Source organism: Microcaecilia unicolor, chromosome 6 (assembly GCF_901765095.1).
Source record: "Microcaecilia unicolor chromosome 6, aMicUni1.1, whole genome shotgun sequence".
Taxonomy (NCBI): domain Eukaryota; kingdom Metazoa; phylum Chordata; class Amphibia; order Gymnophiona; family Siphonopidae; genus Microcaecilia; species Microcaecilia unicolor.
The window spans coordinates 36,438,392-36,452,970 of NC_044036.1; the positions used below are offsets into that span (position 1 = coordinate 36,438,392).

Here is a 14,579-nt window from a genome sequence, read left to right on the forward strand (position 1 = left end):
AACCAGATGGCTAAAGGTTCAAACCCAGACTTTAGTGCCTGAACCTGTTCCAAAAGTCTAAGGTGTGCTAGCAGGGCCATGATTTTGATGCCCGAGTTCAAGTTGGAGTCACTAAGGGGCCCTTTTACTAAGCTGTGGGAAAAAGGGCCCTGCGATAGTGGCATTTTTCCCACATACCAGGGCCCTTTTTGATGCAGCCAGTAAAAGCCCTCCCCAAAAAATGGCCACGTGGTGAGATAACTCTTACCGCGTGGCCATGTGGTGGGGAGCCCTTACCACCACCCATTGAGGTGATGATAAAAGCTCCTGCACTAACCAGGCAGTAACCGGGAAGCAAGCAACGATGCCTGATTACCGCCGGGTTATCATAAGTACATAAGTAATGCCACACTGGGAAAAGACCAAAGGTCCATCGAGCCCAGCATCCTGTCCACGACAGCAGCCAATCCAGGCCAAGGGCATCTGGCAAGCTTCCCAAACGTACAAACATTCTATACGTGTTATTCTTGGAATTGTGGATTTTTCCCAAGTCCATTTAGTAGTGGTTTATGGACTTGGCCTTTAGGAAACCGTCTAACCCCTTTTTAAACTCTGCTAAGTTAACTGCCTTCACCACGTTTTCCAGCAATGAATTCCAGAGTTTAATTATGCGTTGGGTGAAGAAACATTTTCTCCGATTTGTTTTAAATTTACTACACTGTAGTTTCATCGCATGCCCCCTAGTCCTAGTATTTTTGGAAAGCATGAACAGACGCTTCACATCCACCCGTTCCACTCCACTCATTTTTTTATATACCTCTATCATGTTTCCCCTCAGCCGTCTCTTCTCCAAGCTAAAAAACCCTAGCCTCCTTAGTCTTTCTTCGTAGGGAAGTCGTCCCATCCCCGCTATCATTTTAGGCACCCTTCGCTGCACCTTTTCCAATTCTACTATATCTTTCTTGAGATGCGGAGACCAGAATTGAACACAATACTCAAGGTGCGGTCGCACCATGGAGCGATACAAGGGCATTATAACATCCTCACACCTCTTTTCCATACCTTTCCTAATAATACCTAACATTCTATTCGCTTTCTTAGCCGCAGCAGCACACTGAGCAGAAGGTTTCAGTGTATTATCGACGTTGACACCCAGATCCCTTTCTTGGTCCGTAACTCCTAACATGGAACCTTGCATGACTTAGCTATAATTCGGGTTCTTTTTTCCCACATGCATCACCTTGCACTTGCTCACATTACAAGGTGATCGTCACACAAGCCATTTCCAGTGTTTCCGTTTTCCCCAGGAAATGACACGCGCTCGGGGCGGGACTACCGCCGGCGGTTGCGTTGGCCCAGTGGTAGTCCTGGAAGAGCAAGTGGTAAGCCACACTGTCAAACTGATGGCGTTTCAGTCAGACACCTTCGTCTAAGGTTAGCACAAGTAGACGCATGTATCTATGAAGGGCTCTGTCAAAATCTGGGTCATGCCCCCCACGGTGCACATCTCTCAGCTGACCACACCCGTGTTAGTTTTACGGCTGTGTAATACAAGTGAATTTTAAAGATTGTTTTTCAGCTCTGTCTTGACTGACCAGTGAACTCGGGGTCTGTATTGTTAATTAGAAGTAATTCTGTTTAAAAAATGATTGTTTAACATTGATTGTGTGAAAATAAGTTGGAATGCAGAAGATAAGACACAGCTCTAATTAATTTGGTATGTGAAGGGGAGGATGATGCTTGCTTTCCAGGTCCAGCCTGGCCACCTGGAGTTGGAGAGCATGTGACCACGTTCCCACAGTACGGCTTATTTACCTAGACAGAGAAGCATTCTGTAATTTTCCTCAGCTCTGAACATGAGTTTTGAGCCTAAAAAAAGGGACGTTTCTTTCAGTGAAATCGGGAGCTCATCTGTGAGTAACGTACGTACTGCGCAGAGGATCTGTTCCTGGTCTAAAATGCTCCTGGCTTTTGCTGTAACGGGCCCCCCCCCCAGCTGATGTTAAGAGCCTGGATGATGTAAGGACCAGTGATATTGTATGTATAGTGTATTATTGCTTCTTTTCCTGGTCTAAGAACTCTTAGCATTGCTTAGATGTAGATACTAGTGATGTAACGATTGTTTATATATAGCTAATCATTGTGTTTATATAGCTAATCATGGCATATACCTTAATCAATGTAGAATTTAGCACCTCTAATAAAGGTTTCATTTATCTAATACGAATCCAAAAGAATCCATGGTAATTATTGAGTAGTCTGTGTCAGTGAGACAGGTTGTAAATACATAGCAGTACAGGCTGCCAGTGCCAGACTGCGCTTTTGGCTAATTGGGTTTCTGCCAGGTATTTTTGACCTGGATTGGCCACTGTTGAAAGCAGGATACTGGGCTGGATGGACCATTGGGCTGACCCAGTATGGCTATTCTTATGTTCTTTTTTTTTTGGCTATTCTTATGTTCTAACCGTGCCTAACTTTAAGCACTGTTTATAGAATACCACTTTTTTTGGTGCCAATGTTTTTGGCATCATATATAGAATTCACACCTAAATGGGCAATTCTACAAGTAAATACCTCCATTTAGGTGCCCTGATGTCCTAGGCAGGAACCTAGTCTATAATGGCATATAGGCCCCCAGATTCTCTTATGGAACACTAGCATAACCCAGTATTGGTGAACCTGCAGTAACACCAGCCATGGTATTTCAATCCTGTTGCGGCAGTGGCAGCGATCGGGGGTGGGGGGTGGGGGGAGTAGCGATTGGGGGGGGGGCGGCAGCAGATGATTGTGGGGGGCGGCTGTAGCGACCTTGCCCCAGGCCCAGTTCAGTCTCAGCGGAAGTGACAAAAAGGGAAAAATGAGGGGGAGGGAGGGGAATGATGTCTGCTTGTCTCTTTGTTATTTCTTTAGTAACAGAACTGGTTGACTTACGTGCTGGAATAAGCAGAAGTGACTTTGCATCGGCTTGAGCTCTGTTCAGCAGCTCAGTGAACTTCTGCCACCTGTACAAGAAGATGTTTCACAGTGAAGCACAATGCAGACAGCCCAGAACAAAATTGCATTAGTCCCAGACATGTCCCTGGCTGACCCTGACCTTCCCAGTCCTTACATCTCTGTGCAAGAGACGTGCACCAACCCTGGGACATCAATCAGGTCTTTAATGATACACAATCAATGGATTGATTATATTGGGTGGTGAAGGAAGATTTATATGGATGAAATTCTATGTAGGTTTAAATTGTAATTTAATGCATGTCAGAATATGGCCATAGTATATTTGAAATTAATCTGCAAAAGGGTCCAAATAGGTCTATATCCAAAAGCAGACCCCCAATATAGCTTATAAATTCAATATCTATGTCCCATGAATTGACTTAAACGATAGTATAAATGATACTCAATTGGATCTTTAATGAGCCCTGTGGTAAAATATTCTTTTTGAAAATCTTTAGCCAAAAATGATTGTATGTTACCTCTTAAAACTCTCTTTTATATTGTATGATGTGTAAACTGCTATGTCGGTATTGTCTAATAGTGGTATATCAAATTTTACATAAAGTATAAACTGTAGATTGTAAATTTGATCAGTCTGAGCTCTATGCAAATTAAAATCTGAAGGCACATTGGCATTTCAACCTTTTTTGCACAAAGGACCTGCTTGCCAAAAAGCAACATGGTCTCTTAATAAGTAGTAAATTTTACCATGTAGTCAGCGACATGCAAAAACTTTTACTAAAACATTGTAACATAGTAGATGACAGTGGATAAAGACCTGTACAGTCCATCCAGTCTTCCCAACAAGATAAACTCATAGCATAAGGTATGATGTTATATATGTACACTTGATCTAAAATTCTGAATTAACAAGCTGTAGCAATATATCATGCAAAGCAGCACATGAATTCAGAAAACAGTGAAAACTGATATCTAGAAATATTCACAAAGTAACTCAGGAGATGTAGGGGTTGTTTGTTTTTTTCCTGCAGCTTCAGGAGGTCATGTTTGCTTGAAAGGGTGACAAACACATAAAAATGAGGCAGATAACCTGTGGGAAATTCTGCGGGTTAATACATTGGAGTTTGTGAGCAAAATGTAAACTTACCGAATTTTCCCATTTTCATTTAGATTGTTGCTGTTAAGTACAGCTTCGAACAGGGAATGAGGAACAAGCAGCCCATGCTTCAGACACACAGTTTCTACCTAGTAAGAAAAGAAATGTCAAATGTACTCAATGAGAAAGGAAAGGAGTGGTCTGGTGTTGTGATGGCCTGGGAACCAGGATTCAGACCCTCATTCCCACACTGCAACTCATTGTCACCTTGGGCAAATGACTTTATAGGCCTCAGGTTCCCATTCAGACTGTAAGCTCTCTGGGGCAGGGACCTCTTGAACCCAACTTCCAATCTCATGTAAGACACTGTAAGGATCCTTTGGACAGGTATACTAAAGATCCAAAAACAACTGATCAAAAGACTATGAGGTCACTATTCAGCCTCATGGAGAAAGAATAATTTGACAACAACAATTTGACCATCAAAGTAGCAATCTTGCATCTCGAACTACGATTGTAGAAGATATTGCTGATTTGATGGTCAGTTATCAGTGTTTTACATGCATTGGAGTAGCCTAGTGGTTAGTGCAGTGGACTTTGATCCTGGGGAACTGAGTTCGATTCCCACTGCAGCTCCTTGTGACTCTGGGCAAGTCACTTAACCCTCCATTGCCCCTGGTACAAAATAAGTACCTGACCATATGTAAACTGCTTTGAATGTAGTTGCAAAAACCTCAGAAAGGCGGTATATCAAGTCCCATTTCCCTTTCCCCTTCCCATTAAATCCTTCGGCTTGTCTCAAACTAGAAGAATTAAGTTCATAGAGGATTGGACTCCTGACACAGGCAGTATTGCCGAAACACGGCCCATGTTGAGTCATGCCTCCAATTGAACTGTGTATGTGTTGAATTTTAACAAATATCATGGACTTTTAAGAAACGTCTTCCTTGGATTCCCCTTTTCCTCACCTACAGTGGGGGAAATAAGTATTTGATCCCTTGCTGATTTTGTAAGTTTGCCCACTGACAAAGACATGAGCAGCCCATAATTGAAGGGTAGGTTATTGGTAACAGTGAGAGATAGCACATCACAAATTAAATCCGGAAAATCACATTGTGGAAAGTATATGAATTTATTTGCATTCTGCAGAGGGAAATAAGTATTTAATCCCTCTGGCAAACAAGACCTAATACTTGGTGGCAAAACCCTTGTTGGCAAGCACAGCGGTCAGACGTCTTCTGTAGTTGATGATGAGGTTTGCACACATGTCAGGAGGAATTTTGGTCCACTCCTCTTTGCAGATCATCTCTAAATCATTAAGAGTTCTGGGCTGTCGCTTGGCAACTCGCAGCTTCAGCTCCCTCCATAAGTTTTCAATGGGATTAAGGTCTGGTGACTGGCTAGGCCACTCCATGACCCTAATGTGCTTCTTCCTGAGCCACTCCTTTGTTGCCTTGGCTGTATGTTTTGGGTCATTGTCGTGCTGGAAGACCCAGCCACGACCCATTTTTAAGGCCCTGGCGGAGGGAAGGAGGTTGTCACTCAGAATTGTACGGTACATGGCCCCATCAATTCTCCCATTGATGCGGTGAAGTAGTCCTGTGCCCTTAGCAGAGAAACACCCCCAAAACATAACATTTCCACCTCCATGCTTGACAGTGGGGACGGTGTTCTTTGGGTCATAGGCAGCATTTCTCTTCCTCCAAACACGGCGAGTTGAGTTCATGCCAAAGAGCTCAATTTTTGTCTCATCTGACCACAGCACCTTCTCCCAATCACTCTCGGCATCATCCAGGTGTTCACTGGCAAACTTCAGACGGGCCATCACATGTGCCTTCCGGAGCAGGGGGACCTTGCGGGCACTGCAGGATTGCAATCCGTTATGTCGTAATGTGTTACCAATGGTTTTCGTGGTGACAGTGGTCCCAGCTGCCTTGAGATCATTGACAAGTTCCCCCCTTGTAGTTGTAGGCTGATTTCTAACCTTCCTCATGATCAAGGATACCCCACGAGGTGAGATTTTGCGTGGAGCCCCAGATCTTTGTCGATTGACAGTCATTTTGTACTTCTTCCATTTTCTTACTATGGCACCAACAGTTGTCTCCTTCTCGCCCAGCATCTTACTGATGGTTTTGTAGCCCATTCCAGCCTTGTGCAGGTGTATGATCTTGTCCCTGACATCCTTAGACAGCTCCTTGCTCTTGGCCATTTTGTAGAGGTTAGAGTCTGACTGATTCACTGAGTCTGTGGACAGGTGTCTTTCATACAGGTGACCATTGCCGACAGCTGTCTGTCATGCAGGTAACGAGTTGATTTGGAGCATCTACCTGGTCTGTAGGGGCCAGATCTCTTACTGGTTGGTGGGGGATCAAATACTTATTTCCCTCTGCAGAATGCAAATAAATTCATATACTTTCCACAATGTGATTTTCCGGATTTAATTTGTGATGTGCTATCTCTCACTGTTACCAATAACCTACCCTTCAATTATGGGCTGCTCATGTCTTTGTCAGTGGGCAAACTTACAAAATCAGCAAGGGATCAAATACTTATTTCCCCCACTGTATGTTCCAGAGATATATGTGTAATTTATAGTGTTCATGTAAATGTGTGCCCATATGCCTGTCTGCAAACTGTGCACTATCAGAGCTACATAGAGGTATGGAATAGTGCTTAGGTACACTTTTAGCCATTACATAACGTTCATATGCCATTATTCTAACCATTAATGCAAAGAACTGGTGTATAAAAGTTAGCACTTAATTTATAGAATCCACCCCCCTCTACACACACACACAAGGACACATTGTGAGATAACAGAGGCTGTGCTGGTGAGCATTTACTTTTGACGCATGTGCAAAACATTCTTTCCATGGGGAAAATTCTTTATAAATTTACCCTTTTTGGTAGCAAATATCAATTCACAGATAAGTAGGTAAAATGGCTGTTGAAGTAAGTGGACGTGTACCTTATTCAATAAAGAAGCGTTTTGCCCTTTGGCACAGAATGGGAAATTTGCTTTGTGAATAAGGACCGCTGAAGGGTCCGTCATCCCTCAACTTGTTACTCTCTGACCTCAGGCATATTTACCTCGCCACGTGGGAGGAGACCAGAGGAGGATCTATCTTTAGTCTGGAAAGACTCTTTGATTTTTTCTATGTTCAGAAGCCCCTCTTGCTCGCTGAGAACTTCCTTCAAAATCCAGGATATTTCCTCCTCTGTAGTCGAAAAGCTAGAAAAACGGTCACAAGAAACAGGTTATAAATATGACGCTTAGTACACAGCGTAAAACCAAGTCCACTTATTCTAAATAGTTTTGGATATAGAAAAGGATATACTGCGATTTAAGAAGTACACATGTTCCCCCTCACTCTATAACTAAGCACCTGAAGTTAGGTGTCGATTGCGTTCATAAGTTCTAGAATATACTGGCATTTACGCATGGAACAGCTAGGCATTACTCTATATTTTATACACATAAAGTCACACTCCTGCTTCTATCAAACTGTCGACCTAACTTTTCGACTATTTATTTATTAGGATTTATTTACTGCCTTTTTGAAGGAATTCACTCAAGGCGTTGTACAGTAAAAGCGCACAAAGTTGCATATGCAGTTCAGGGGCGTAGCCAGACTACAGATTTTGGGTGGGCCTAGGCAAGAAGTGGGTGGGCACCAAGTGTTCTCCCCCCCCCCCCCCCAAAAAAAAAAAAAAAAAATCTCAGCAGGTGGGAAAACTCTTCTTTCCACCTTTTCAGTCTGCAGTAGGCATGTGCAGAAAACAGAGCATGAGCAGGTGCCGGTATCATGGAGAGTACTGCTTTCGTTACCATCAAGGGGAAGTCTTCAGCTGGCTGAGCTTGGGATCCCCACCAGCTACCACCAAATGTGTGCTACTGTTGGGTGGGCCTAAGCTCTAAGTTGGTGGGCCCTGGCCCACCCAGGCCCACCTGTGGCTAAGCCACTGATGCATTTTATGGAATAGGGGTCAGTTACATGTCATGAATAACCTAATTAGCTAATGAGCTGCTAATTGGCATTAATGACCAATTATTGCCTTTAATTGATATTTGTTACATTTGTACCCCACATTTTCCCACCTATTTGCAGGCTCAATGTGGCTTACATAGTACCGTAAGGCGTTCGCCAGTCGGTTGATAACAAATACAAGGTTATATTGTGGTCGAGTGAGGTAGGTGTGTATCAATTGTATCAATTAATTGGCAGTAATTAACTGTTATGTGCGTAACTGCCCCTTTAGGAATTCTATAAATTGTGCACAAAGGCCCCGATGTTCAAAGGTAAACGCGGGTACTAGAGGCCATTAATGCCAGACTAGCACCCACATTTACCTGCACAGAATGCTCAGAGGGCTCTAGCATGAGGAACAACGATACTGCAAATAGAATTTAAATGAGATTGACCTGAAGTCCTTTCCTATTCCACCCCATGCTCAGAAAACAGCACTGTTAACTCAGGAGCTGGCGTTAGGGTTTTTGAAGACTACAGTGCTGCTATCCCTCCTCCCCAACTCTGATAGATTCCGATGGAGACCTGCGATAGGGCACTGGGACCCTCCTTTTAACTGCAGCGCGGTGGAAATTTTTCACTGTTGCGGTACCCGTGGCTTCAGGTTTTGCTGTAAGTTTGAACATGGAAGTTTGGATCAAAGTATATGCACAAAATATGACATGCCAGTATGGATGAACGTTGGCCAGTCCCCCCACCCCAAGGATCGATGATCGTCTTCATGACCCCACCAAGCATAAGACCAATCTGATTGTCTAGATTATTTGTGGAGTTGTAGCTGTTATGGTCCTAGTGGAAGTTTTCATTAAATTAGGACTGGAGAAGGAACACCGACCTCAACGGGAAAACATGTCCAGATAGGTCAACAGTAGAAAGAGCTAATTCTGTATCGCCACTTCGTAAACAGTAGTCGGTTTTCCACCTTGTTACAAATCGGCAAGAATTACAAGGTTAACTTCTTACCACATATCAAGCAGTTACCTCTAGCTTGTTTCTTTCCATTTCCGGCACCTCTTCCTCCCCTTCTCCTCCTCCAATTGAAATGTGGTGCAAATGTTCGTGCCTACATTAGGCGTGTATCCCTGCTATTCTATAACAATGCATGTTAATTTTAGGAATGCCCCCATTCTGCCCATTTTTAAAGCACGTATAAATTTTAGGTGCATAAAGTTCAATGAACTTTAATTACCGTATTTTTCGGACTATAAGACGCACTGGACCATAAGACGCACCTAGGTTTTAGAGGAGGGAAATAGGAAAATTTTTTTTTCCCTTTTTCCCTCCTCTAAAACCTAGGTGCTCCGGTGCGTCTTGTCCGAGTTCGGGATCGCCCTCCCCCTGGCCTTGTCACCACTTCTCCCACGCGATCTTCCCTGGTGGTCTAGTGACGTCGGGGCAGGAAAGAGCCCCCTCTTTCCTGCCCAGCGCGCTGCTCTCCGTTCTCCTGTATGCTGCCTGACGGTCTCGGCGAGATTCAAAATGGCCACCGAGACCGTCAGGCAGCATACAGGAGGACGGAGAGCAGCGCGCTGGGCAGGAAAGAGGGGGCTCTTTCCTGCCCCGACGTCATTAGACCACCAGGGAAGATCGCGTGATGTGAGTAGGGAGAAGTGGTGACAGGGCCGGGGAGAGGGCGATCCCGAACTCGGGGGGAGGGCGGACGGGCGATCCCGAACTCGGGGGGAGGGCGGGAGTGAGGGAAATCTCTACCTTCGGACTATAAGACGCACCCCCCATTTTCCTCCCAAATTTGGGGGGAAAAAAGTGCGTCTTATAGTCCGAAAAATATGGTAGTACCCATAATTACTTATTAGAAAGCCAATTATTGGTGCTAATTATCTTGTTATTCAATTAAATTGCGTGCGCAAATTGGGTGTGTACCTAAATTGGTGCGTGCAAATTTTGGCAACTTTTACAGAATTAGGGGAATATTGTGCACTCTTTGAGAAGAGTGTGCACTCAATGGCATTTGTTCTGGAATGAAAAAAAAAAAAACAGAAAAAAATGCCACAAATTTTCTGGCTGTCCATCTCTACTGGTCATTAGTGGCCCTGTGCTGCTGAGGAGGAAAATTAACACGTTCACACAAGCTGCATATCTATTTTGCATAATAATGAGCTACCTCAAATGCATCCACTTGTGACGCTTCTCATCATTTGTAATGGAGTACAGTGAAATAACAAGTGATAGGGTTATATGTGTTTATTGCTCTTTAATAGGTAGAATTGTCATAATGTGGCTTAGTAAGTAGACCCTTCTAATATGAATGGAAATGTATTTAGTGTAAAGAAAATGCCCAAGAAACGAAGACAAATCCCTATAAAGCAAACCTTTTTTGATCATCCATCAAAGCCTGACTGTCCACAGGGAGATCAGAGGCCAGTGTCTTACTAATCTGTGTTTTGTTTGACAAAGATAACCTCAAAAACCAAAGAAGCTTTTCATAATTTACCTGGAAGAAAGAGAAATAGACTTATGTAGTATAATGACTAATACCCCAAAACAACAACCAAGAACAGTTCAGTTAAATCTTGTCCTTTCGAAGTTTGTCATTTTCAGCCCAGTCTACCGCTGGACTGCCCTTCTTGTCTCCCTTGACAACACCAGCGTTTCCCTTTTGGTCTGCTTCCTCGCTGTTCCCTTACTCCAGTGCATTTCAATGAAAAACACAACTCTTCCATCTCATCACTCCTTAACCATTCTTAGGTATTGGCCTGTGTATTCACCTCACCTTTTACTAAAGCTTAGCTCAAGTTATCTGCAGCAGGGCCCACTTTATTCTTATGGGATCTGCTTCAGATAATTCGAGCTAAGTTTTAGTAAAAGACCCCCCTTAATTAGTCAAGCCAGTTGGAAAGATTTGCTATTATTAGAGCTTCTCACTGTTAATTTTTTTGTTGCATTGAATTGTTCATTACGTCATGCAAAACTTTGTCAGTTCAGAAGGTGATTACGTTAAGATCATATCCCAAATAATGAGGGGAGGTAATAGGAGCCACAGTGGAGAATCAATAAAATAAACCAAGAAGCTCATTTGTATTTGAGTGAGTATTTAAACTCTGCATTCAGCATTTTTTTTAAAGGATTATGGTGCTGAAAATTGATGACTGGTTCTAGTCAGATGCTGCTACTCAGATAAGTAGTTTTCAATATCGGGCCAATTATGTACAATAGAGGCACAGGGCTGCCCAGAGACTGAGCCGGGACCGAGGCAGGGCCGCCACCACCGCCAGGCCTGGGACAGGGCTGCTGCTGCCGGGTCCAGGCTACCGCCCCCCCCCCAGGATTGCTGCCGCTGCTGCCCCCCCCAAAAGGATCACCACCGCCGCCACCCCCCCCCCCCCGCCTGCCAGAACTGCAAATACCTTGGGCTGGTGGGTATCCTGAGGCCCCACCAGCAGAAGAGGTCTTCCTCCAGCCGCTCTTTCCTCTGCCGCACTGCCAACCCCTACGGCTGCTTTTTCTCTCACGTCGCGCATGCTCGGTTTCAAAACAAAGCATGCGCGGCCTGAGGGGAAAAGCTGCCGCTTGGCAGGCAATGCGGCAGAGTGAAGAGCAGCGCTGGAGGAAGACCTCTTCTGCTGGCGGGGCTTGGGGGGGGGACCCCCACCAGCCAAACCAGATGTTCTCCTGTGTCTTCTCCTCCAGGTCCTCCCCAACCTCCAAGGGGGGCCTGGCGCTGGGGTTTTCTGTCTCCTGCTCCTGTCAGGACGTGATTACCCGGGTCCGGTCAGGAGCAGGAGAAAGAGAGAGAGAGAGACCCCAGCACTGATCCCTCCTTGGAGGCCCGGGCCCAGAGAATTTTGTCCGCCCCGCCCCTCTCCCTCGGTGGCCCTGCTGAGGTATACTCATATCTGTGATTATCTGCTAAGTAATTAGTAACATCAAAAAAGACTTTTCTCTTCTGATACTATATAACAGCAAAATAGATGGCCTAAGGCAGGGCTTCTCAACCCAGTCCTCGGGGCACACCAAGTCCCATCGGGTTTTCAGGATATCCACAATGAATATGCATGAGAGAGATTGGCATGCACTGTCTCCTTAGTATGCAAATCTCTCTCATACATATTCATAGTAGATATCTAGAAAACTTGTTGGAACTTGGTGTGTTCCGAGGACTGGGTTGAGAAGGCCTGTTCTAAGGAATAGGCTAAAAGGCAATCCATAACTGGGAGCTGGCATTTACTTCTACTTGTTCTATGATTGAGGTCTACAATATCCTGAGTGGTGTAGAACGAGTAGAAGTAAATTGATTTTTCACTCGTTCCAAAAGTACAAAGACACTTGAGGAAGTTACATGGAAATACTTTTTAAAACAAACAGGAGGAAATGTGTTTTCACTCAATGAATAGTTAAGCTCTGGAACTCTTTACCTGAGGATGTGGTAACAGCGGTTAGTGTATCTGGGTTTAAAAAAGGTTTGCACAAATTCCTGGAGGAAAAGTCCATCGTCTGCTATTGAGACAGACATGGGAAGCAACTGCTTGCCCTGGGATTTGTAGTATGGAATGTTGCCACGATTTGGGTTTCTGCCAGGTACTTGAGACCTGACTTGGCCACTGTTTGGAAAACAGGATACTGGGCTAGATGGACCATTGGTGTGACCCAGTATGGCTACTCTTATGTTCTTATGTACATGCCACTTGGTGCAAAAATATATAGAATACTGTTACTTTCACAGATACGTGTACCTTTACCTACGAAAGTGATAGCAATGTAGCTAGGCACTGTTCTGTAAGGGTATGTGTAAGTGGCATAGGGCCAGATTCTATAAAAGGAGCTCAAAAAGAGGCAACATACAATGAAGAGGATCAGAGTACACAACATAAACAGTCCAAAAAAGCACAAAGGACTCTCAAGAATGGAATAAGTGTACTTTACTAATGACCCGACATGGGCCGTGTTTCAACGTAAACTAACGCCTGCCGCAGGGGTCAATTCAAGCAACACTTAATGCATAGGTCGTTGCACGAGAGATAATAGCTCCGTATATTAAAAGTCCACTCTCAATACGGAAAGAACAGTTCCCGATACGTAGCAGAATGCCAAGAGAAGGCACTTATACACTGAGTGTTGCTTGAATTGACCTCTGAGGCAGGCGTTAAGTTTACGCCGAAACATGGGCCATGTTGGGTCAGTAATAAAGTACAATTATCCATTCTTGAGAGCCCTTTGTGCTTTTTTCTGGACTGCTCAAAAAGAGGCACCAGAAAAGACTGGCGTTAAGTGTGATTCTTTATAGGGCACACGCCCTTTGTAGAATCACGCTTACTGCCAATTCGCATGGCCTAACTTTGTGCATCAGACGTACACCTATTGAAAAATCTGGTGTACATGCTGGTGCCCAAGTTGGGAGCAGAGACCCAGTATTCTGTAACAATGCATGCAACTTTTCAGAATGCCCCTGACTACGCTCATGTGATCTCCCATGGCCACAACACCTTCTGGGTTGTGTGCAATGGGATTTCGGCACCTTGCGTTATAGAATAGCACACAGACAGATGCTCATCCAAATCCTAATCGGTGCCAATTAACATCAATAATTGGTTGTTAATGGCCAATTATTGCTCATTAGCCAATTAAGTTGCATGTGCATCTTGGGATCGTGCCCAAATTTGGGTTTTATATATATATATATATATATATATATAGAGGGCCAATCGCATGGGTGGAGCATGGGATTGGCATGGGACGTGCCACCACTTACATATTACTAAAAGTTGCGTGTGTCCTTGCTGCATTTAGGTGCTCGCAATTACGTCAGGTCTATGGCTGGTGTAACTGAGGGCACCTAAATTTTAGACACTCTGATACTGGGTTGGGCTAGTCTTCTATAATTAAATCTGGTCATCATAGTAACATAGTAGATGACGGCAGAAAAAGACCTGCACGGTCCATCCAGTCTGCCCAACAAGCTAAACTCATATGTGCTACTTTTTGTGTATACCTGACCTTGATTTGTATCTGCCATTTTCAGGGCACAGACCGTAGAAGTCTGCCCAGCACTAGCCCCACCTCCCAAACCCTAGCCCCACCTCCCCCCACCGGCTCTGCCACCCAATCTCGGCTAAGCTTCTGAGGAACCATTCTTTCTGAACAGGATTCCTTTATATTTATCCCACGCATGTTTGAATTCCATTACCGTTTTCATCTCCACCACCTCCCGCAGGAGGGCATTCCAAGTATCCACCACTCTCTCTGGAAAAAATACTTCCTGACATTTTTCTTGAGTCTGCCCCCCTTCAATCTCATTTCATGTCCTCTCGTTCTATCGCCTTCCCATTTACGGAAAAGGTTTGTTTGCAAATTAATACCTTTCAAATATTTGAATGTCTGTATCATATCACCCCTGTTTTTCCTTTCCTCCAAGGTATACATGTTCAGGTCAGCAACTCTCTCCTCATACGTCTTGTAATGCAAATCCCATACCATTTTCGTAGCTTTTCTTTGTACCGAAAATGGTATGAGGATTGCGTTACAAGACGTATGAGGAGAGATTTGCTGACCGTTATAGAATAGGC

At 44.3% G+C, this 14,579-nt stretch overlaps 1 protein-coding gene across 3 annotated transcripts in view; it reads right to left on the minus strand.

Annotated features, from left to right (window-relative positions):
- The window catches only part of C6H1orf87 (chromosome 6 C1orf87 homolog), a 47,707-nt gene that overhangs the window by 11,322 nt on the left and 21,806 nt on the right, over positions 1-14,579 (minus strand). For all 3 annotated transcript variants that reach the window (XM_030206417.1, XM_030206416.1, XM_030206418.1), the window contains exons 6-9: positions 10,389-10,510; positions 7,121-7,262; positions 4,082-4,179; positions 2,911-2,981 (exon numbers count right to left, since the gene is read on the minus strand). In XM_030206417.1, coding sequence (XP_030062277.1) covers positions 2,911-2,981; positions 4,082-4,179; positions 7,121-7,262; positions 10,389-10,510 — 433 coding nt within the window. The remainder of the gene's footprint in view (positions 1-2,910; positions 2,982-4,081; positions 4,180-7,120; positions 7,263-10,388; positions 10,511-14,579) is intronic.